This window comes from Mesoplodon mirus (assembly GCF_964341445.2).
Source record: "Mesoplodon mirus genome assembly, chromosome: 1".
Lineage (NCBI taxonomy): Eukaryota > Metazoa > Chordata > Mammalia > Artiodactyla > Ziphiidae > Mesoplodon > Mesoplodon mirus.
Genome location: NC_138976.1, coordinates 6,054,364 through 6,078,103, shown reverse-complemented (window position 1 = coordinate 6,078,103; position 23,740 = coordinate 6,054,364). Strand labels below are relative to the sequence as shown.

Here is a 23,740-nt window from a genome sequence, read left to right as displayed (position 1 = left end):
GTCTTTACAAATGCCCTTACCTTTGGCCCAGCAATTCTGCTTATGGGCATATATACCCCAAGGAAACAGTGGAGCTAGTGCTTGAATGTAGCGGGTATAAAGATGTTCTGTTTTGTTGGTTCTTTTTTTTGCGGTGCGCGGGCCTCTCACTGTCGCGGCCTCTCCCGTTGCGGAGCACAGGCTCCGGACGCGCAGGCCCAGCGGCCATGGCTCACGGGCCCAGCCGCTCCGCGGCATGTGGGATCCTCCCGGACCGGGGCACGAACCCGCGTCCCCTGCATCGGCAGGCGGACTCTCAACCACTGCGCCACCAGAGAAGCCTTATAAAGATGTTCTTAATAACATTGTTCATTATAAAAATTGGAAACAAAACAATATGGGCAAGACCATTATTGGACACTTATACAAAGGAAATACTTTGTAGCCATTAAAAATGACTTTGAACTGAGTATTTGACCTTCTGGAAGGATGCTTACAATGTGTTGTTCAGTGAAAAGAGTCAAATTAAAAATAGTATGTTATTTATACTTAAATGGAAATTCTGCTTCAAATAGTGTGCACTTATATAAGATTTATAAATATGCATGAAAGTTTTGAAGGTTATATATAAAAATAAGAGTATCTCTGGTTGGTAGAATTCCCTTCTTTTTCTGCATGTGAGGAATTTCTATGTACAGTTCGCAGAGAACAGTTGTCAAGAGCTCAGATTCTGGGACTCCCTGGTGGCGCAGTGGTTAAGAATCCACCTGCCAGTGCAGGGGACATGGGTTTGAGCCCTGGTCCGGGAAGATCCCCCATGCCGCGGAACAACTAAGCCCGTGCATCACAACTACTGAGCCCACATGCCACAATTACTGAAGCCTGCGCGCCTACAGCCCATGCTCCACAACAAGAGAAGCCACAACAATAAGAAGCCCGCTCTTCGCAACTAGAGAAAGCCCGCGCGCAGCAACAAAGACCCAACGCAGCCAAAATTAACTAATTAATTAAAAAAAGAAAAAAAAAGAGCTCAGATTCTGGAGTTGTACAGACCTAAGCTAATATTCTAGCTCTGCTGCTTACTGACTGTGTGTCTTTGGGGAAGTTACTTAGCCTCTCTGGGCTTTCATTTCTCCTCTGTAATATGTGGGTAAGAGTTGGACTTAACAGGTGGGAGGGAGGATTCAGTGGGCTAATAATACACAGCAAGCATCTCAGCACATAGGCTGGTACATAGTAAGTGCTTAGGAAATGTCAGAATCATTAATGTATATTTTTTAATGAATGTATATTATTATGTAATAAAGAAATAACCAACGTTGAGTAAAATTATTACTCTCCTCAGTCAAACTAACATTTGAGGACCTCATTGGAGCAAGACTGTCTTTGCCTGTCTGCCTCGTGTGAGATTGCCCAGCAATTGTGTGTTCAACCAGCCAGAATGGCCATCGTTAAAGTCTACAAATAACAAATGCTGGAGGGGGTGTGGAGAAAAGGGAACTCTCCTACACTGTTAGTGGGAATGTAAATTGGTGCAGCCACTATGGAAAACAGTGTGGAGGTTCCTCAGAAAACTAAAAATAGAGTTGCTATATGATCCAGCAATCCCACTCCTGGGCATATATCCAGACAAAACTATAATTCAAAAAGATACATGGACCCCTATGTTCACTGCAGCACTATTCATAATAGCCAAGATATGGAAACAACCTAAATGTCCATCAACAGACGAATGGCTAAAGAAGATGTGATATATATTTATATATACAATGGAATACTACTCAGCCATAAAATAGAATGAAATAATACCATGTGTAGCAACATGGATGGACCTAGAGATTATCATACTAAGTGAAGTAAGTCAGAAGGAGAAAGACAAATACCATGTAATACCACTTATATGTGGAATCTAAAATATGACACAAATGAACATATCTACGAAACAGAAACAGACTCACAGACATAGAGAACAGACTTGTAGTTGCCAAAGGGGAGGGGGGATGGGAGAGGGAAAGACTGGGAGTTTGGGATTAGCAGATGCAAACTAGTATATATAGGATGGATAAACAACAAGGCCCTCCTGTATAGCCCAGGGAACTATATTCAATATCCTGTGATAAACCATAAGGGAAAAGAATATATATATGTATAACTGAATCACTTTGCTGTAAAGCAGAAATTAACACAACATTGTAAATCAACTATACTTAAATAAGATTTAAAAAAAGAAAAGAAAAAAAAAAGAATTGTATGTTCAGATCAGCAGGGCCAGCTCCTGTTTGCTGAGCCTTTGCTCTAACCCAAGCCAGGTGTTTCCTTCCCTGCGTTTACTGGATTCTCACAATGATGGTTCTCAGCTAGGAGAAATGCATCATTTTACAGATGGGGAAACTGAGGCTTGGGACGGTGAAGTAAGCTCTGAGAAGCCGCATGACTGGTGAAGGGTGGAGCCAGGATTCCAGGCAGCTCTGCCTGAGGTCAAAGGTGAGGGTTTGGCTGAATGAGTCACTGCAGAGTTCAGGAGGAAGGCAGTGGAGAAGGCTTGGTCAAGGCCAGAGCAGGTGTGGAAGGGGCCGTTGGATGTGGGAATAAATACAGAGCAGAGAGGCAGGGCCCTCCAGGCGGTGATTCTGAAAGTATACAGCAGAAGAGCTGGTGTCCAGACCCTTCCTTGGTAATGGTGGATGAATGCCGGATAATTCCATGCGCTTCCTTTTCGAAGAAGGACTAAGGTCTGTTGACGAGTTGCCAAGTATGGGAATTTTTCTTAGGGTGACTGGAATTTAGAATTTTTTTGTTTTGTTTTGTTTTGTTTGCCGTACGCGGGCCTCTCACTGTTGTGGCCTCTCCCGCTGCGGAGCACAGGCTCCAGACGCACAGGCTCAGCGGCCATGGCTCACAGGCCCAGCCGCTCCGCGGCATGTGGGATCTTCCCGGACCAGGGAACGAACCCGTGTCCCCTGCATCGGCAGGCAGACTCTCAACCACTGCGCCACCAGGGAAGCCCTGGAATTTAGAATGTTTGAACTAAAAATAGTCCATTACTAGAGTTCACCAAGGACTCAAATGAAATATTTCCTGAAGAAATCTGATGTCCACACCATCTTGCAAAACCCGCACTGTGCACATGTCCACATGGCGAGTTGGAATTCTGGCCGTGTTCTCAGTGCACTGGTAGCCTTGTCTTATGTTAGCTGTGGCTTTCAATTACTGCTCTTTAATAAAAAACTATTTATTAGGGAAAATTTCAAGTATATACAAAGTAAGCAGAATAGTATAATGAATCCCTATGTCCCCCTCACCCAGCATCACCAAATATTCAAAAAAATCTGCCATTCTTGTTTCATCTATATCTCCTCCCACCCTCCACTCCCCCACTCAACGATGATCATTTTTTACGTTTCTTTTTTTGTGAGGTAAACTTAACATACATTGAATTGGGCAAATCTTCGCTTTACACTTTTGACAAATGGATACACCCGTGGAACCCACATTCCCATCACAATATAGAGCGTTTCTGCCTTCCCAGACAGTTCCTTGGATCTCCCTATCCCACAGACAACCTCCGTTCTGATTTTGTTCACCTTTGATTAATTCTGCCAGTTCCAGAGCTTTCTGTAAATGGAACCATATAGTAGGCACTCTTCTGTGTCTGGCTTCTTTCGTGCAGGATTATGTCTGCGAGATTCATCCATCTGGTTGCCTGTATTGGTAGCTCGTTCCGTTTTCTGGCTGAGTGGTATTTGATTATATAAACGTACCTCAGTTTGTTTATTCATTCACCAGTTGATGGACATCTGGCTTGTTTCCAGTTCTGGGCTATTGTGAAAACAGCTGCTATGAACATTTGAGTACAAGTCTTGGTGTGGACGTATGTTTTCATTTGTCTTGGGTAAATACCTAGGAGTGGAAAGACTGGATCCTATGGTAGGTGCACGTTTAACTTTGTAGAAACTTCCATTTGTTTTCCAAAGCAGTTGAACCATTTTGGCATTCCCACCGGCAGTGCGTGAAAGTTTCAGTTGCTCCATCTCCTCGCCAACATTTGGGATCAGCCCTTGTAATTAATCCTGCTCTTTTCAAGTGAGCTAATATATGGATGGAGTTTCTGGAAGGCTTAGCTTTTGTTGGTCAGTCTGGTGTTGGCCAGTTGCTCTGCGGTCCGAAGCTTTATTTGCTCAATTCTCTGTTTCTTTGTCTTCCCAGAATTCCCTTCCCGCTGATGCGGGGTTGGGTGGGCTGGTAGGGGGGAGGTTTCTAGGGGAGTCATAGTCACAAAAGATCGGGAACTGTGGGTCTGGGGGCGGAACTGGAGGTTTGCCCCCTGCTCCATCTCTGGACCCAAACTGGAGCTCTGGGTCCAGTTTGGAGCGGGCGGAGGGCCAAGTGGCCTGACCTCCCTTCCAGATCTGACCCTGGCAGCCCTGGAAGCTGCTCCCCTACCACTTCCCCATTTGTGGAGGTCTCTGAGGTCCAGGCCTCAGCTTCTCTCCCCTCTGATGGTGGCACATCATGCAGTTGCTGCCCCAGCCCATGGGGGCTATGCTTCGGGGGGTCCAAGCTCACCTGGTCTTCTCTATCTTCCCTGCAGATATTGGCCCGGTGACCCTCACGGCCGACCCAGCGGTGTTTCAGAGGGAGCTGAGAGAACTCTACGTGCAGGTAGGCTGCCCCGCCCCTGGCTGCTGGCCCTCTGTGTCCTTTTGCCCAGCCCATGCCAGAGGCCAAGGTCTTTGCCCCACCTGGGGGCCAAGGTGGGACTTCCTGCAACTGCTATGACCTGCCTGCCACCTCTGCCTGGGGCTCCCCCCCCAGCTTGGGGGTCCTGCAGATTTTGTATTTTGGGGGGTTCCTTCCTTTATTCAGTGAACCAAGTACCTACAGGAGTCCCTGTGCCTGGCATGTAGAAGGTAGTTATTATTTACTGCATGGATGCGGGCTTGGAAGGAGGGGATATGTGGTAGCTGAGCGAGGATTCAAGAGGGGTCAGTTCAGACCCCCAAAACCTGGCCCAAGACTGGGTCAGATGTTCCATGGCCTCCTCGGCTTTTGGGCAACACTGAACACCCTGGTTCAGCATACGTCTCCCCCACCCAGCCTCCTGAAGGCGGGGATCCCTCGGATAGGTCTAGCTCACCGCCAAGTCCCCCAGGGCCCAGAACAGGGCCCGGCACACGGAAGGGATGAGTGAACCAAAGAGAGAAGCGCTTACTGAGGTTACCACGTGCACACCCTGCTTCCGGTGCTGGGTGTGCGAACCTGGCGGGCAGAGAGCTCCTGGCTGGTGGGCGGGGAGGGGAGGGCTGTGTGTTTCTGTGGAATCGGTTCCAGGGCAGGTTACAGAGAGGATCTGAGGAGGCGGCATGGAATGCTGTCCTCTGCTCGCCCCTCACCTCTCCTTCTCCTGGCCACCCCGCTACCCCTCTATCCTCCAAGCCTTGGCTAACACGTGGCTTCCTTGGCGTGTCTGTTAGATGTCCTGGTGGCTCCCATCCCTCCTTTCCCACTGGTAGCTGTCCTCACGATGATAACTAAATGCTCGTGTTGTGCTTGTTAATGTAAAGTCTGCCTCCCATCCAGACTCTGTGGGAGGGACCGTGTCGCTCGGGCATGGGTGAGTGAATGAGTGAATGAATGAGTGAATGAAGGAATGAGTGAGTGAATGAAAGAATGAATGAATGAGTGAATGAAGCAATGAGTGAGTGAATGAAGGAATGAATGAATGAGTGAATGAATGAGAGATGAAGCGGATTGGACGCTACACTGTGTCTCAGGGAAGGGAGTGGCTGGGGCCCTGGCCTGACCCTGGATGGGTGGGACAGGGGCCACTGGAGGGGATCCCCCACCTCCCTGGGTGGTCCCCACGGCGAGGAGGTGGGCGGCAGCCGCTGAGCTGCCCTGTCCTGCAGGGAGGCGGGGACTGCCCAGAGATGAGCATGGGGGCCATCAAGGCTGCCGTGGAGGTCTCCAGCCCCGGCTCCTTCATCTACGTTTTCTCGGACGCCCGCGCCAAGGACTACCACAAGAAGGACGAGGTGCTGCAGCTGCTACAGCTTAAACGGTCGCAGGTGAGCCACCCTGAGGGGCTGCTGGGGAAGCTGGGGTCTCCGAGGGCCGCCCCAAGCCCCCCACTCCTTCCCTCCAACCCCCGCCGGACAGCTGAGCTGGTGCTTCTCTGGGTCCAGCCTCCGCCAGCGGTGCCGACCAGCCCGCTGACCGAGCTGGGCTGTGAGGTCCAAGTGTGTTCTCATGCTCCCGCCCCGTCCGCCAGGCCGCAGGCCTCCCTGGTGAGACCCCCCTTTTTTTTTTTTTTACATCTTTATTGGAGTATAATTGCTCTACAATGGTGTGTTAGTTTCTGCTTTATAACGAAGTGAATCAGTTATTCATATACATATGTTCCCAACTCTCTTCCCTCTTGCGTCTCCCTCCCTCCCACCCTCCCTATCCCACCCCTCCAGGCAGTCACAAAGCACCGAGCTGGTCTCCCTGTGCTATGCGGCTGCTTCCCACTAGCTATCTACGAGACCCATTTTTGATAAAGGCCACACCACGCTGCTCCCTTCACACCCCGTCAGAGCCCAGGCAATCCATCTTCCTCCTGGCGTCGCCTCTGCTGCCCGTCATTCTTCTCCCATTGTCTAAGGGTCTGGAAGATGTGCTGGGGCTTTTGCTTCTTGCTTTCACAGAGAGGGGTTGGGAAGGAGATGTGTGCAGGGAAGGAAGGAGGGCCCGCCCGCTGGAATCCTTGGGAAAGACCTCAAGGCCTGGGACGCCTCTCTGCTCTCCCGTCTAGAACAAACTCCGGTTCTCCAAGGTTCTTCTAGCTCTGCGGCCTCCAGGGCCCACTTGGAGCAGAATCGATTTCCATTCCCTTCCTCGTAGATTTGAGAACGGCTCCCATTTATCGAGCACCTACTGTATTCCTGGCCCTGTGATGAACACGTGACCTGCATCAGTCCTGACCCGCACGGGGTGGGAACTCATATCATTCCCATTTTACAGACGCATCGCCTGAGCCCAGAGAGAGGAAGGGGCTTTCTCCAGGTCACTCCTCCCTGGTTCTGGCCCTGCGACTCACACCTGTAGAAGGTGGCAGACGAGCCATGAGCCAGGCTGCCTGTCTCTCTTCTAGGTGGTCTTTGTGCTGACGGGGGACTGTGGTGACCGTACTCATCCTGGCTACCTGGCCTACGAGGAGATTGCTGCCACCAGCTCCGGGCAGGTGTTCCACCTGGACAGGCAGCAGGTGACCGAGGTGAGCTGGCCCTGACATGCTGCATCTCTGGGCGGCTCAGCCCATGGGTTGGTTGCCGTAACAGATGAGCAGTGCTGAGCACTCACGTCACAGCAGGAAGCGCAGGAAGCCCGGTGCTCAGGGATTTGGGGCATCATCTGGCCAAACCCTCTCACTCGCCCCAAAAGCAGGTGCTGCGGGTTTCTCAGTTTTGCCGGTAAAAAGACTGGGGCTTGAAGGAGCACCCTGGGTTTTAGCCCGGGTCCCCCAGGAAGTCCAGGCTGGTAGGATAGATCTAACAAAGACTGGCAGAGTGGGGGTGTAGGGGGAGCTTCTCCCCAGAGTCGAGGAGCCCAGGAGTGGGGGGTGGAGGAGCATGGGGGGCGGCCATCAGATTTGGGCTCTGTTGCTGGGACAGGAAGTCGAGCTTGGGGACTTGGCAGGGAGAGGCTTGCTTGGCCCCGAAGCCTGATGTGCAGGGCTGCTGATGCCCCAGCACTGACCAGGTGTCTGCGTCCTCATCTCGGTCTTGGACCAGGTGCCTGCCCTTCCTCCCCTCCAGGCTCCATCAGTTGCTCAGGTCTCTCCCCGCTTTCCCTCTGCCCAGCACGTCCATTCCTCCCCAGGAGCCAGAGGGATCCTTCCGGTAGCATGTCGGTAAATGTTTCACAACCATCTCTCTCTGGAAGGAACAAAAATGCCCACTTCCATGGTGTAAATACTCCTACTTTGGCTAGTTTCAAGCTGCCGTCATGAAGTCACAGAGCATGGGAAGTGATGCTTATAATCGGCTTTCTTGAGCCTGTATGAGCCGGTCCTGCATCCCACTGGATCCTCTCACTCACTGACCAGCAGGTCCCACCCCATTGTCCCCTGGAACAGGTCCAGACCCTTATCTGAGCTCCGTCTCTCTGAGCCTATCACCTGTGTTCTCCCCCTTGCCCACTGCTGCCGCCCTGCTGGCCTCTCTGCTCTTTCTTCAGTGCCCCGTGTCTTTCCTCCCCCAGGGCCTTTGCTCGTGTGGCTTGTTTTTCCAGCTTCTCCTCCCCTGGCCCCTCATCTTCCCAGTCTTAGCTGAAATGCACCTTCCTCGATTTCCCATCAAGATTAAGTCTCCTTTCATACCCTCTCCCAGCTCTCTGTACTGCTTTATATAATTGTAATTTTGCAGCTGTGCAATTATTTAATGCCATTAGACTGTGAGCTCCCTGAGGGCAGGGCCCTTAAGTCCCTGTTTGCTACTGTATCTCCAGCACCTGGTACAGCCACCAGCATGGAGCAGGTGTTTGGTAAGTAGCTGGTGAATGGATGACATGGAGTCCCTTGTGCGTGAGGAAGAGGAAGATGAGAGGAACAGCATCTCTGAGGCCACCGCGGCCTCGAGCCAGCCCTGCCCTTGCCTCCGGGAGAGGGTATGGTATGTTGTATATTTATGATCTCCAGGGCCGTGTTTAGGTTAGCGCCTTCGCTCCCTGTTGAAAGATGGCGTTTATGGTTCTCTGCTACACATTAGGATTTATTTCTTTTGGCATGTCAGCTTGCTCTGGCACTAAGCCGCCCAAGCAAGGGTGGGAGGCATTTCAGAGTGGAATGATGGCTTGGTCCTTGTTTGGGGGGTGTCCTGTCTGGGCAGTGGCTCAGGACCTGGGTTCCTGCTGGGGCAAAGCAGATGTCAGGCATCTGGGTGGGTCGGTGGAGGACCGCTTGCTCAGGTGTGGGGCTGGTCTCTCCTAGCCTCTCCCTCGAGCCATGGAACCTGGGGCGAACCCCTGGCTCCTGGCCGTGGTGCCAGCCTTCTGCCGTGGCAGCCTGGCCAGGCAGGACACGTCTGATGTGGTAGGATATCCGATGGCCAGGATTGGCTGCCCCTGGCTAGGGACCTGGATCCCTCTCCTTCCTGAATAGAGCTCTGTCATTCGTTAGCTTCATGCCTTGTACCTGGCCCCTTCCAGATGTCCCCAGACAGTTGGCAAGCCTGGGAAAGTAACCGGGGCAGCCAGGGCTCTGGTCATCCCCCCAGGAGAGGGAACAGTGCCTTTGCCCAAGCCAAGGGGGCTCCAGCTAGAAGAAGTTGCAGAAGTCCCCCAAACCCTGCCTGTGTAGTCCGTTCTTTGACCATGTCAAAGTATGTCCAGTATGGCAGGAAAGACACACTTTGCATTCTCTCTTCCCTTCATTTATCGAGCACCTTCTCTGCACTGATGCAGCTTTCGGTGCTGGGCGCCGAGAGATAATCCATCAAGCTCAGGTCTCTGTGCTTTCGGGCGTTTAGCTTTTTCCACCTTTGAGATTCCAGAGTAACTAAAGGAGGGTGAAGATCCTCTCCCCCTGGGAGGGGTAATCTGTAGCTTTTGCCATCCTTCAACGGACAGGGGAGGCAGGCAGTGTGACCCCTTGGGCCTGTCCCAGAGGTGTGCATTTTTTTTTTGGCCATGCTGCGCAGCACGTGGGGTCTTAGTTCCCCGACCTGGGATCGAAACTGTGCCCCCTGCATTGGCAGCGCGGAGTCTTAACCCTTGGACCACCAGGAAAGTCCCCAGAGGTGGGCATTTTTAATTAGGACGTAGCTAGGTCCAAGAACCGCCTTGCCCCAGCACATCTGTCCCACAGGCTTCCCCCCCAGCTCAGACCCAGCTCAACGTCCTGTCCCCAGCTCCAACAGAATGGTCAGAATTTCTGGGAAAGCCCATCATCCTGAAGCCCTCTGGGGTCCTGGGAAGTCCCATTCTGGGGGCTCAGACCCTTTCCCTGTCCAGCACCAGCAGGTACAAATATGACAAATTGCTCAGAATCTGGGCATTAACCAGGGGTAAGGTGAACTGCCCTCTAAGACAGTAAGGGGGAGGGGGAGGGGAGGTCAGATTAACAGGTGGTTTGGATTAACAGATCAGGAGATACAGGCCCTGGAGATGACCTCATCCTGGACCCTTCCCAGAGGAGGTGCGGTGGTTGAGGGTTAAGGTCACATGCTGTCTTCAGACCCCAGCCCTACCACCTGTCTGCTGTGTGACCTTGAGCACAGCACTTAACCTCTCTGGGCTTCTGTTTCCTCAGGTGCGCAGCTGGGTTATGAGGGCTACTGCCTGGAGAGATGGTGACAAGGGTAGGAGGAAGACCTCTGCATGAGGCCAGGCACCAGGGAGCCCTGGGTGAGGGTCAGTGGTGGCCGTACCTCCAGCCCCTGTGCTTCTGTGTGGAGCGCAGAATACACCACCCCCCGAGCTCTAGCGAAGCCCCCTCAAGGGTAAGAGCTTTCTCTGGAAAAGGTTCTCAGGAAGGTAGAGGCTGGGCCCCGTGCCCAGTTGTCAAAGGCCCTCAGTTTTCTGATCTGTGGTTCTTGAGGCCCATTTGGCGCCCCCGTCCCCAGCTTCCCCTCTCGGCTTCCTCACCCTGACTGTCAGATGCTTTGGGGGGAGCCTCGGGGGATGATTTATCCGCTGTGAACGGCTGAGCGGCAACCATCTGGCCAGGGTAGCAGCGCCAGATTCTCTCATTCCTTCCCCATCAGCAACAGAGATGAGCCCCAGTGCATTGCTGGCTCCCAGGCACCCCCGTCCTGCTAACATCTGGAAGCCATTACCTTTGCAAATAAACATTACGCTTGCCCGATGAAGTCTCTCTGCTCAGAAGTTTCCCTCGATTCCCCTCTGAGTCCCCGGGCCATCGCCAGGTCCAGAAGGCTTTGCCCGCAGGCCTGGGCCCACAGCCACCTGGCCTTGCTGTGGGCAAGAGGGTCAGCACCCCCAGGTCCCGAGGGGTGATGTGCTTCACAGGGCAGCCCTCATGGGCGGGCCGCCTCCTGATGGGGTCGCTGGCCTCCTGTCCCATCTCAGCCCTCTCGGTGCCGTAGCCTGAGCTCTTGGGCATCTTCTCTCCATCAGAAAATCCTAGAAAGAGCTTTTGTAATGACAGTTGCAACACAGTAGCGGGTGTGACTCGTCTGGGTGATTGTCAACTGGTGCTGCCACCACCTCCTGGCAGCTTTGCTCATTTCTGATTTCCTCCTGACCCTTGACAAGGCCTGGCCCCGGGGGGAGGAGGACAGTGGTCACGGAGCTGTTGCTTTGCTGTCGGGGAGCCGCCTCGCTTACTTCACCAGCTTCTGTCTGCCTTTCTAGCTGGGAGCCTTGGCTGCTGCTTCTGGTCTACCTCCACCTGGACAAAGAGCCTTGTCCTCATTTCTTAACCAAAATAGGTGGGATCTTTTCAAGAGAAACATCACTTAGAAAGTTGAGCAAAACCAGATGAATGAAGTAGCTCCAAATATAAAAACAGAGGAGTTTTCAGAACACAGAATTCTTGTCCAGTGATAACTGAAATCTAGCTGTACAATCTAGGCGCATATGTTCCAGCTCAGTCTGACCAAAACATATTCATTTTCCAAATCTCGAGCAATTCTTCCAATTCCCTTCTGTTTCTTTTCCCTTCCATGGAAGATCACATGGTAGGCAGAGCTGGAGGACTGTCATTTAGAGCGAGGAGGGCCAATATGTAGCATGCTAGACACCACGTTCTAATTCCAGATCCATGGCAGACATTGCTGATCAATCACAGATGTTTTTCTAATTGAGGCTGAATGTGGCTTCACATTTCTCCAAACAGTATTCCAGGAAGTCACTTCCTGTTGATTAGAACTGGTAAGCGACAGGATACCCCTATGGTTGCTCAGGTATATTCTAAAGTCATGCTTGTAAAGACATACTTGTTCCTTTTAATTGATTTTTGCTTAAAAATTTTCTGTGAGAAGTGTCAAAGATATAGAAAAGGAAAAACAGGGACTTCCCTGGTGGCGCAGTGGTTAAGAATCTGCCTGCCGATGCAGGGGACACGGGCTTGAGTCCTGGTCCGGGAAGATCCCACAAGCCGCAGAGCAACTAAGCCCATGTGCCACAACTACTGAGCCTGCGCTCTAGAGCCCGTGAGCCACAACTACTGAGCCCAAGTGCCACAACTACTGAAGCCCACTCGCCTAGAGCCCGTGCTCCACAACAAGAGAAGCCGCCGCAATGGGAAGCCCTTACACTGCAACGAAGAGTAGCCCCTGCTCGCTGCAACTAGAGACAAAACCCGCTTGCAGCAACGAAGACCCAATGCAGCCAAAAATAAATTAAAAAAAAAAAAAGATAGACTCCAGCGTAACCCACAATATCACCTGATAAAATGACTAGTACTTTGCTAGTATCAGCTGATGCCAAGCCCATATTCAGCTTTCCCTATTTGTCCTCAAAATGTCAAATCAGGATTTAATCAAGGGCTGTGCATTTCATTGGGTTCTTATGTCTGTTAAGTTTCCTTAAATCTGGAGTAGTCCACCATGTTTTCATGCCACTAACTTGTTGGAGAGGTATTGATTATACAATGTCCTGTGTTGTGAATTCATCTGATTGTTCCCTTATTCAGGAAAATAAGTGGTATGGTATTTTGGAGAGAGAGTTACCTGTTACCTGATTTTCAATGGGACCTGTCTGAAAGAGTAAGATTTTAGAATGAATAAAAGCAGTTGTAGAAACAAAGGATATAAGATTTCTCAGTGTTGTGACAAGGGTCAGGAGGGGGCTGCCTTTGCTGTCTGCTTAGAGACATGGTCCTGCTTAGACAGCATGGTGTCCAGATGAGCGTGTGGTCTGAGGCCCCTTGGGCAGGGGATGGTGAACCACATTGCTCTGGGAGAGATTCCGGATCTCCAGAGTTCATCACTGTGTAGGAGGCATCAGGAGGGCTTCCTGGAGGAGGTGATGGGTGTCACAGAAGTTGGCCATGTGACGAAGGAGGGAAGTCTTCCCAGCAGAGGGCACCCTTTGCTCCTTCTGTCCCAGCTGAGTCCTCTGGATGCCTTCATTCAGGTGTCACAGTTCTGAGCCCACAGGCCAAGAGGGTAGTGACGTGTGAATCGGGCCTAGTAGAGGGCAGTGGGGAGTGGGGTGGCCTCAGGTGACCTGGAAAGCCTGTATACTGCCTAAAAGCCAGTGGGGGACCGGATTTTGCACACAGCTGGCAGCGTGTTGGGGACCCACCTCCTGTGGGCCAGACACAAGCAAGACATCACGGGCACCTGCTAGTGTCAGCTTCTCACACCTGCCTTCCAGGTGCTGAAGTGGGTGGAGTCAGCAATGCAGGCCTCCAAGGTGCACCTGCTGTCCACGGACCACGAGGAAGGCAGTGAGCACACGTGGAAGATCCCCTTTGACCCCAGCCTGAAGGAGGTCACCATCTCCCTGAGTGGCCCCGGGCCCGAGATCGAAGTCCAAGACCCGCTGGGTACGTGCGCCCCAGGGCTGGCCTCCACCTTGGCCCTGAGACTGAGCTGGGAGTCCAGAATGGGACAAAGAGAGAGGCCCTGGGGTGATAGGGGGTTTGGACATAAGGCTCCAGGAGCAAGGAGGGTAGGGGGAATGCCAAGTGAAGGGCACAGAGGGTACCCGTGGTAGGTGAGGAAGCAGGAAGGCCATTAGCAGCCCAGCTGGGGAATTAAAATAATGACAGTCCCTGGGTTTCAAGGATCACATGGCCTCTTCCCCGTGTTCCCTCAGGGGAACTCTTCAGTGTCCTGGAGAGTCAGTGGGGGCAAGAATTAGTGGCACATCGTAGAGATGGGAAGCTGGGGCTCTGGGAGGTGGAGTGACTTGTCAGGTCGCCCAGGGTCAGTGTGACTTAGACCCGGTGTCCTGGCCCCATGGTGCCCTGCGGATGTCCTGAGTGTTCAGGTCCAGAGGCCAGGGGTACAGCTGGCACCTGGGGAGGGATGAGGATGGAGATCAGGGTAAGATAGAGGCCCGGGTACCACCAAAGGCCTCTTGTCGGTTCCTCTAGGAAGCCCGAGGCTGGTTTTTGGAGCACTGTGGGTTCCAGGGGACAGGGTGGGCCGCTGTCACCCCCAGGAAGTGGTTGGGGACTAAGCGGCCTTTGGGGCTCCCACAGGGCAGATCCTGCAGAGGGACGAGGGCCTCGACGTGCTCCTCAACATCCCTGACTCGGCCAAGGTTGTGGCCTTTAAGCCTGAGCATCCCGGGCTGTGGTCCATCAAGGTAGGGGGCCTTGGGGTCCTGGGGTTGGGGAGACCAGCTTCACTGACCTGAGATACCACCTCCCTCTTGCCTGGCCCCAGGGAGCCTGGGGCCCTGCGAAGCTGAGAGCTGGAGCGTGGATAGTGATGTGGGCATATCAGTAGAAGTAGAGGGTCAAGAACGGAAGAGGAGTATTCTGCCTTGCGTCAGTGAGAGGAAGTGGAGTGGTTTGGGGTTAGTCGGGGAGCTTCTAAGAAGGGCTTACAGGAACCACTTGAGTGTCCAGGTGGGTGACTGAGCTGTCCTGTGAAGAGTGCACAGAAGCAGCAAGGGTGACCTTGGGCTCAGAGGGACAGGGCTGGCAGGGGGAGCGGGGTCCGCTCTAATCTGCAAGTGCTGGGGGCAGGCTGGGCTCCTGACAGAGTATCCTGGGATGGGGCAGGCTGCTGCTTCAGGAGGATATGACTCTTGCTGATCAGGCAAACACGTACGGAGCCCCTACTGGGCGCCAGGCACAGGGCTGTGTGCTGCAGGCACCGCTATCCTTCAAACTCTGAGCATCTTTGAGCCAAGAGCTCTCATGCCAATGGGGAAGGCAAGGCAGGGGTTAGACGTGCAGGGGGACAGACCAGACCCGCGGGTGTTGGGGGCGGTGGTAGTGGGAAAGGCAGGGCAGCTTCGAGAGGGCCGCTCAGGACAGTGCCCTAGCTGGGTTTCTTCCACTTCATTTGGGGAGCATCGTGCTGGGCCCCCAGGGAGCAGGTAAGTTGCCCACCTGTATGCAACGGCGGGAGAATTCCAGCTGCCAACTCCAGGCCGGGTCAGGTGGGCCGCCTCCCGCCTGGAGCTGGGGTGCTGGGTTCGGATGCCCCGGTGACGTGGGCCTGGGCCTGTGCTAGGTCTATAGCAGCGGCCGCCATTCGGTCAGGATCACGGGCATCAGCACCATCGACTTCCGAGCTGGCTTCTCCACTCAGCCCTCCCTGGACCTCAACCACACCATCGAGTGGCCCCTGCAAGGTACGGTGCTCCTGGCCCCAGGACGATTCAGGGCCGCCTTCTGCGGAGGTGGGGCTCGCCTTTGGGAAGTGGGGGGAGCTCTGGGGGGAGCCATGAGTGTGTGACGATGGGACGGGCCTGCAGAGGCTGGGTCCAGCCTCTCTGTCACATCACAGTGAACGGCGCCCAGGGCCAGCACTCCCTCTGTCGGCTCCAGCCCAGGTGACCGTGCGACCATTTACCTTTAGAACTTCCTCCCTGCCCCCCAAGCCTTCCAGGACCTCACGCAGTCCCCCTTACTACTCCTTCCCCTTGCTCTTTGTCGAGATTTGTCTGTCCAGAGCCCCACTTCTTCCAGTAAACACCAGGCTGGTCCAATACATTCAGAGGTGCCTGAGTGGACACCTTCCCCGAAAGGGGGACCAGTGTCTCACTCCAAGGGAACGAGTGTCCTGATGGACATTTAGATGCCCCTGGAGGCTGATAGCCTGGGGGGACGTTGGAGGCGCAGGATCAGTTTTCCAATGAGAAGCCGCGCACTGGGTTCTGAGGTCGCCTACATACCCCATCATGGCTCCACCTGGAGAAAGCTGGGCCCCCGAGCAGGCAGAGGCTTCTGGCTCAGGGTGCCAGAGCTTCATGCCAGAAAATGCCATCTGGTAGCCAGACCAGGGTCCCCATTTATAGTTTGGAAAATATGGTGTCTTGCCACGGGTCCATCCAGAGGATTTTGCTAGGACCAGCTGAGCAGAGATGGGGGGGACTAGACCAGGTCAGGCTAACTTTGGACCACAGAATAGTGACCCCAAATGGTGTGTGCTGGATCCTTAGGGCTTTCTTTCTAGTCTGTATCTCCTCTAATGTCTGTCATTCTTGTCAGCCCTTGTGGGTTTCCCTGCCAGGACCAGCAGTAATATCTTCAAAATGAGAAGGGGTTTGCTTGCTCATGTCGTGTTTGTTTTTGCCAGGAGGAGGGAGGGCGCGGGGCAGAGAAACTTAGTTCCTATTCTAAAGCCAAGAGAGAAAAGAAACCCTACATGAAATGCTACAGTGGGGGTTGAAAACTGACCAGTCTCCAGTGGAAGAGGGTGAAGGGGCCCATCTGTGACCCTCTTTGGTTTCTGCTTTTGATAAAGATGTGGGTCCCAGACATCCAAAAGAGACAGAGAAACAGCAGGGCAATTGCAAATGATAAATAGCGATTGACCTCAGTGCCAGGGGCACCAGGGAGTGGGCGAGGCTGTGGCTAACTGGACAGTGGGGGTCCGGGCCACAGGAACAGCTGCTACGTGCCGTTGGCTGCTTGTTGCAACGTGGGAATGGCGCCCAGCACTGACACACTCGATTTTTCAAAGGAATCTGGACCTCTAGATTTGTATATGCCCCTTCCAGATTGTTTGATATTTTTTCAAAAATTTGAAGGCACTTCCTGGACCACATCCTCTGGTCCCCAGTTTATGATCAGTGAGAGGAAAAAAACAATGAAGAGCCATCTGCAAAGGGAGCGACCTGACCGTTCCCACATAAATTTAGGAGATTATAAAACCCAAGTCCAGTTCTGTCTGTCCTGGGATAGTGTGGAAAGTACATTTCAACAAGATAGAAAAGGAAACCAAAGGAAAGATGAACATGGGGAAAGGATGGGCAGGAGTCAGCATTCCCAAACCGGGGCGTGTGTCTCACCTCGGCCGGTCCCAGAGCCTGCCTGACGACCGCCAGCACCAGAGTTCGTGGCGGGGCAAGGGTGGGGGTACCCCTTCCCAGTTCTGCTCAGTGAGCACCCCAGTCTGCACAGTAGAGGGGATGTAGCCCTGGGAAGCCGTGGGTTGGAGGGACACTGGTGTTTCAGGACCACGGACAGTAGCAAGCCCCCGCTTCTCTCCTTATCCCACCCAGCATTAGTTAGCCCGGGGAAGAGGTGAGGGAGCGGGTGAAGGCCGGCCAAGCAGGCTGCTCTCCGACTGGGGTCCTGGAGGCCCTGCTTGGGGAGGATCGTGGAGCCCAGCACAGACGGCAGCATCTCCTTCCTCGCCTTCCCCTCTGCAGGGGCGCCCATCTCCCTGGTGGTCAACTCCACAGGCCTGCGGGCGCCCGGCCGCCTGGACTCAGTGGAGCTCTCGCACAGCTCAGGGCGGTCCCTCCTGACTTTGCCCACGCGGCTCCTCTCCGACGGATCCACCCATCAGCTGTGGGGCGGGCCGTCCTTCCGCACCCCCCAGGAGCGCTTCTACCTCAAGGTGAAGGGCAAGGACCATGAGGGAAACCCCCTCCTCCGTGTCTCTGGAGTTTCCTACCGTGGGGTGGCCCCAGGTGAGTGATTGGCTCTTACCAACCGCAGCTCCCTGGTTCCCTCCCTTGGAGGCTCACTTCTTTCCGGAAGGCTCTCCTGATTAGATTAGATTAGGAAATACTTTTTCATTCAACTTCTCTGGGCAGCAAGCTCTGCAAGACATGATGCCAAATAGTGAGATGCTTCAGATGTAGCTTTCAGCTGAAGGATTTGCTGCAAAGTCATCCACCCATCCATGCATCCATCCACGCATCCATCCATCTGTCCGTCCATCCATCCACCTGTGCATTCAACATTCATTTTGTGTCGGTCACGGTACTAGGCAGTGCAGACACAGCAGCGGGCAGGGCAGTGGGCATGGGTATGCCCTTCCCTAGTCATAATTACTATCATAGTCAAAGTCATGGTAATAGTAATCTAGTCACCATTTTGAACACTTTCCATGGGACAGTCCTGGGCCAAGCGCTTGCCATGCATTAGCTCATGGAATGCTTACACCAGTTCTGAGATGTGTTCCCATTTTATAGCTGGGGAAGCCGAGGTCACCCATTTTATAGGGTGGCTCGAAGGGTTCCATAAGCTAATGCACTTAACAAGACGGCTCTTGGGTACTCAAGAGGCTGCACACAGGATGTGGGAACCGTGGACCGGAGCCCTCCACACGGCTGCTGTTACTGTGACGTCATTGTAGGTCACATTGTGTTGGTTCCCATGCGTGTGGCTTTTGCTGGTTTCCCGTGTGTCCCTGAGGTCTCACCATCGGGCTGGAAGCTCCCAGAGGGCAGGGCAAAGTCTTTGGCTTTCCAGATCTGCCTCTGGTCCTGGGGTGGGGTGGGGTCTGAGTTCACTGGCCATCGGCCTCCTTATTGGGCTTCGTTCCCTCTTCCAGTCCACTCCCCCCTCCCCTGGCAGTGACCGGGGAGGAGTTCAGAGGTGGATGACACTGGCATTCCATCATCAACTTTGCTGGGGGTCATCCCATTTCATTTAAGGGTGCAGGGAAGGTGCCAATGTGCCGGTGGCGAGGTGGAGAACTTGGCGGACCCGAGTGGGTCAGGGCAGGGTCGGGGGCTTGGGACCCCTTCTTTCAGTCTCCTGGCCTCCACTCCTGTGCTGTGACCCCTGGACTTCTCCTCCCTTGGCCTTTACAGCTTTGAGGAGGAATTTTCAGGAAGCAATTTCAGCAGCCTCCGTTTCTCTCTCCTGTTCTTTCAGATGGCTCCCAGAGTTTTGAGTTTAGCGCTGGCTTTTGGTCTCCATGTCAGCTGTAGATTAAAGTGTAGAGGCGGGGTTGGGGCGGGGTGGGGGGATGTGCCTCCCCTACTTCCCGGGTCTGGGAGGCTGGGAGCTTGACTGAGAGAAGGAGCCTCTGGGTTTGGAGACATGGGGGTGGGGAGGGCGGGGCCTCAGCTCCCTGGGCTCTTCAAGCTCAAGGAAGAGGGAGCCGGAGCTGGGCCGGCAGAGGCTTCCAGTGCGTGGGGGTGAGTGGTGGCTGCTGTGCACGCAGCTGAAGACGTGGCTGGATGGTGCAACGCCCCTCTCCCCTGGGATGTGGCAGGGAGCCTGCAGCATGATGTCACCCGCCACCCTCCCACCTCCAGCTCAATGCTCAGAGGAGGTCTGGCACGTTGCCTCAGCCTCGGAGCATTTCTGGTGGGGATGGGGGAGAGGGCAGTGCGAGGGTTGAGCACACGTCCGTCCGTGATCGCCCAGTCAGGCCCTGACAGTCCAAGACGGACCCTGGGAGACAGTTCTCAGACTTTTCCACTGAAGTAATTCCAAGAGCCAAGGAAAGAATATGTATCACCCCAAGGCCAGGGTCAGGCGAGGGGGGCAGTGGCATCTGATGGGGTTCCCAAGAGGCTCATCCCAAGCTGTGAGATTTCATGGAAGTCTCTTATTTAATCTCAAAAATGCGTGTGAATTTTGTATTCACAGCCATGCTCCAAGTATGCTTATTTTTCAATACAAAAGGTTTCCCTCCCACAACTTTGGGTCAAACTGACCCTCCAGGCAGACGAGCAGCCTCACAGCCCTACCCACACCCCTGGAGAGTCCTGTCTGGGTAGCATTACGTCAGATTTCAGGGCTGGTTTGACTTCTCTGCCCCACAGAATTGCTAAAATGGTGGCACAGGCTGGTCCGTCCTGGCCAGGCTTCTCACAAACCATAAAAACCCCATGAGTTTACATTGACGGAGCCGGTCCTGCCACATGCATGTGCCAGGTGCTTTCCATGCCCCATCTCTCACCAGCTCCTCACAGCAACATGATGAGGTCGGTAACCCAACTAACCCCATTTTACAGAGGTGGAAACTGAGGCTTCAGGAGGCTACGCGACCTGCTCTTGGTGACCACTGGGTGGTGGTGCCAGAGACTGTATCCCGGCCTTCTCTCCCCTGGCTCATCCCCGTGGGTCTCTGTGTCACTGGAGGAATCCTGAGTGCTGGTCCTTGCCCACAGGTGCCCCCCTGGTCAGCATGCCCCCCAGGATCCATGGCTACCTGCACCAGCCCCTGGTGGTCTCCTGCTCTGTGCACAGCGCCCTCCCCTTCTGGTTACAGCTGCGGCGGGATGGAGCCAGGCTGGGCCTGGAGAGGCACTTTCAGTGAGTGGCTCAGGGCCTCCCGTTGTTCCCAGCCCCAGGGCTCCTGGGCACCTGATGCCCTGGAGGGATCTAAGGGGAGTGGGTGGCAGGAGTGGGACCTTGGTCTCAGTCATATTGTCCTCCTGGGCACCTCCCAGCTTGGCCAGGGATGGGGGAGGGTGGTTCCCTGAGGCTCCCACTGCTGCTGGGCCATCACCCCATGGAAGAGCCATGGGCCTTCCTCAGCTTCTGAAAACTCAACCCATGCAGGCCCAGCTCTGTGCTGGTCAGGGCAGGAAGGACCCTCTTGAGAACCTCCCCGCTATGGTTGGAAGTCCAGGGCTCAGAGAGGGGAAGGCACTTAGAGTCACATCGCGTATCATGGGATTTGCATGTCCTTGGCTGTCTGCCTCTTCTTACCAAGGCTCCAGGAGGATTTGCGACCTCCCTTCTGGGCAAGATTCAGGGGACCAAGCCCCCTAGTGTCTGGACGAGGCTGGGGGACCCTGACTGGGGGCAGTGCGACTGTGTGTCTCCAGCTGTTCTTTGTCCACAGGGGGTCAGGGAACAGCAGTTGGGAGATCCCACGGGCCTCCAAGGCTGAGGAAGGCACATATGAATGCACAGCGGTCAGCAGGGCTGGGACCGGACGAGCAAAGGCCCAGATTGTCGTCACAGGTCTGTCTCTTTGGGCCTGTCCGCGTATCCCCTCCCCACCCCCTTCCTGATTTTTCCTTCTAGGATTTCCTCCCAGGGTTTCTCCACCTGTGGGCAAGCATGCCAGCCAGCTGCTGGGGCCTGTCCATCATCCAGAGTCTGATGCCCACACGGCACCTGCTTGCTGGCTCCCCGCCCCCCCTCCCCGTTTGGGCTGTTTCACCCATGAATGGCCTGTGCGTCTCAGCTGCAGCTCAGGCTGTGTCTCCTGCCACCAGCCTCAATCCCACCCCTGACCTCTTGGCCAGCTCCCAGGCCCTCACAGGGGCCGCCGTCCATCCCGTCATTCCCAACCCTTAATGCTTCCAGGTCCTGCCGCCGTGGCACCATTGAGCTCAGGGAGGCTGTCAATGCCACAGACCCTCCTAAAATGAATGGGCTTTATTTTTAAAATAATGAACCTAAGCTGTCTTGAAGAGAAGAAAAGGGGCCCAACGAACAGGGAGAGATCAGCCACTCTAAGTTGTCCTAAACTCACACAAAATCACGCATGTTCCCTGTAGGAAGACTGGAAAATATAAACCAGCAGAAAAGATCAGAATGACCTGTGATCCCTCTGTTCTAGAGATGACCTTGGTAGCATTTTGATTTACTTTCTTTCAGACCTTTATCTATGTGTGCATTTTTAAAAAAATGGGATAATATTATACGTACTTAAAACAACCTGATTTGTTGTCATCTAACACTGTAGCGGGTCAGCAAATATTTTACTATAAATGGTAAGTACAGAACAGTAGAACAGTGTAAGGAAATTTGCACGTGCATTTACTAGACTTAATGATTGCTAATCTTTTGCCATATTTGCCTTTTCATTTTATGGCCAAACTATTTTATTTTAAATTTTAATTTTATTGGAGTGTAGTAGATTTACAACGCTGAGTTAGTTTCAGGTGTACAGCAAAGTGATTCAGTTATACATATAACTGAATATATTCATTATATACATATAACTGAATATACGTATATTCAGTTATACATATATTCATTCTTTTTTTAGATTCTTTTCTCCTGTAGGTTATCCCAGATATGGCTAAACTCTTTTAAACTAAATGGTAGGCATCCTGACATTTCAGTATGTATCTCTTTTAAAAACATAGATTTTCCCATATAATAAAGATTCTATGATTACACCTAATAAAATGAATAGTAAGTAATGCCTTAATACTACTTAATTTTGTCCGGAGTCAAATTTCCCCATTAGTATACTTGCACATCATGGTCATTGACATGTGGATCCAGCTTTTTTCCTGCAGGTCCTGCAGACCGTCCCTGAATAGACGGTGTCTGACCTGTCACTTCTTACGACCTTTTCTTGTTGAGAGTGAGGGTTTCTTAGCTCTTTTCTCCTTTGGGGCAGTGGCCTTCCTCAGTTCCACGTTTGGCTGCTACTTGTACAGAGAATCACTCTGTACTTGTTCCTCTTTCCCTCTTGAGGGTGATTTCCGAGGCTTTATCCCCCAGGGCGGAATTATTGGCTCAAAGGGTGTGAAGAGTGGTGTAGCTCTTGCTAAATATTGCAGTTGGGTGTTGTGTGGAAGGTAGGCACGCACGCGCACATGCGCACACACACGCGCATGCACGCATGCACGCAGCCCCCTCGATGGGTGTGTGATGGCCATGGGGTGGCGCCGTCCGGGCATGGTGAGCAGATGCTGGTGAACGGCTCTGCTGGCTGATGTGTCCTGAGGCGTGCGGTGGGCTCCGGGGTCTGGACACCACCAGGGCCTGCAGGATGGCCCCCTCCCTGTGTCAACCCCTCAGTGCCTCCTGTACTCCTGTTCCTGCAGGCCTCCCGCCGCAGGTGGTCCCTGTCCCCAACGTGACCGTGTCCTCTGGAGAGACCGCCATCCTGTCCTGCCGGGTCCTGGGCGAGGCCCCCTACAACCTGACGTGGGTCCGGGACTGGCGAGTCCTGTCGGCCTCGACGGGCAGAGTCACCCAGTTGGCCAACCTGTCCCTGGAGGTCAGGGACATCACCCCCAGTGACGGCGGGCGGTACCAGTGCATGGCCAGCAACTCCAACGGGGTCACGAGGGCGTCCGTCTGGCTCCTGGTGCGAGGTGAGGCTGCTGTCCTCCCAATTCAACACAATACCTAGCATTTCCCTCCAAAGCCCATCAATCCATCCCTCTGCCCAGACGTCACCTCTGGCAGGCAATGTCAGCCCTTTCAGTGTTTTCTCAACCTTCAGAGGAAGAGGATTCTGTAGCCTTCCAGCCTAAGTGTAGTGGTCTCACTGTTGGGAAGTTCATCCTCATATCTGACCTAAATTTCTGCTGCTGTAGGTCAAGCCAATTGCATTGAGTCCTGTCCTCTTCCCCTGCCATTGAACACCTCCATTACCTACCCCTCTCAATATGCTGGACAGAGATGGAACAGTGGAAACTTCCGAAAGCCCAGAGATCAGACGTGCTTGGCAGGGGTTGGGTAGCACCGACCAGATGGGGGTGGAGGAGGCAGTGGGAAGAACCCACGTCGGGAGTGTTGGTGCCTGGATTAGGTACTAACCTAGGATTGAGGTCCACCCAGGATTTAGACAGATGCTCCTCCCTGGGGTGCTATCTCCCCAAGTGTAAAAGTGAGTGTGTTGGAACAAGTTTTCTCCCTTATGCTTGTGACTGTTGATTGACTGCCTAGAGTGTTGAGAAGGATTCTGAGGCCATATCTAGGCCACTGGTATGGGAGGGGCGTGTTTGGCATGTCTAGATGAGACGGCCCACGATGTCTGTTTGAGCCTGACAAGTCTGCTGCACTGTGAGCTTTCCGAGGGCCAGGAGAGAACCTACGTTTGCAGCCAATATTTGGGCAGACCTTGAGGTCCACTCAGGTCTCCAGCCCTGGCATCTCGACAGCTCCCTAAGCCTCTTCAAGGTGCTCAGCTCAGAGCAGAAATCCAGGGAGCTCAAGGCTCCCACTGGGGGGTATTGG

At 53.6% G+C, this 23,740-nt stretch overlaps 1 protein-coding gene across 1 annotated transcript in view; it reads left to right on the top strand.

The window, feature by feature from the left end:
* HMCN2 (hemicentin 2) overlaps window positions 1-23,740 on the top strand; it is a gene marked incomplete at its 5' end in the record, with an annotated part of 150,516 nt that overhangs the window by 15,619 nt on the left and 111,157 nt on the right. The window contains 10 exons of the mRNA XM_082610095.1: window positions 4,571-4,641; window positions 5,889-6,047; window positions 7,115-7,237; window positions 13,303-13,474; window positions 14,135-14,241; window positions 15,120-15,240; window positions 17,266-17,529; window positions 19,972-20,116; window positions 20,652-20,773; window positions 22,600-22,872. Of these exons, the coding sequence (XP_082466221.1) occupies window positions 4,571-4,641; window positions 5,889-6,047; window positions 7,115-7,237; window positions 13,303-13,474; window positions 14,135-14,241; window positions 15,120-15,240; window positions 17,266-17,529; window positions 19,972-20,116; window positions 20,652-20,773; window positions 22,600-22,872 (1,557 nt within the window). The remainder of the gene's footprint in view (window positions 1-4,570; window positions 4,642-5,888; window positions 6,048-7,114; window positions 7,238-13,302; window positions 13,475-14,134; window positions 14,242-15,119; window positions 15,241-17,265; window positions 17,530-19,971; window positions 20,117-20,651; window positions 20,774-22,599; window positions 22,873-23,740) is intronic.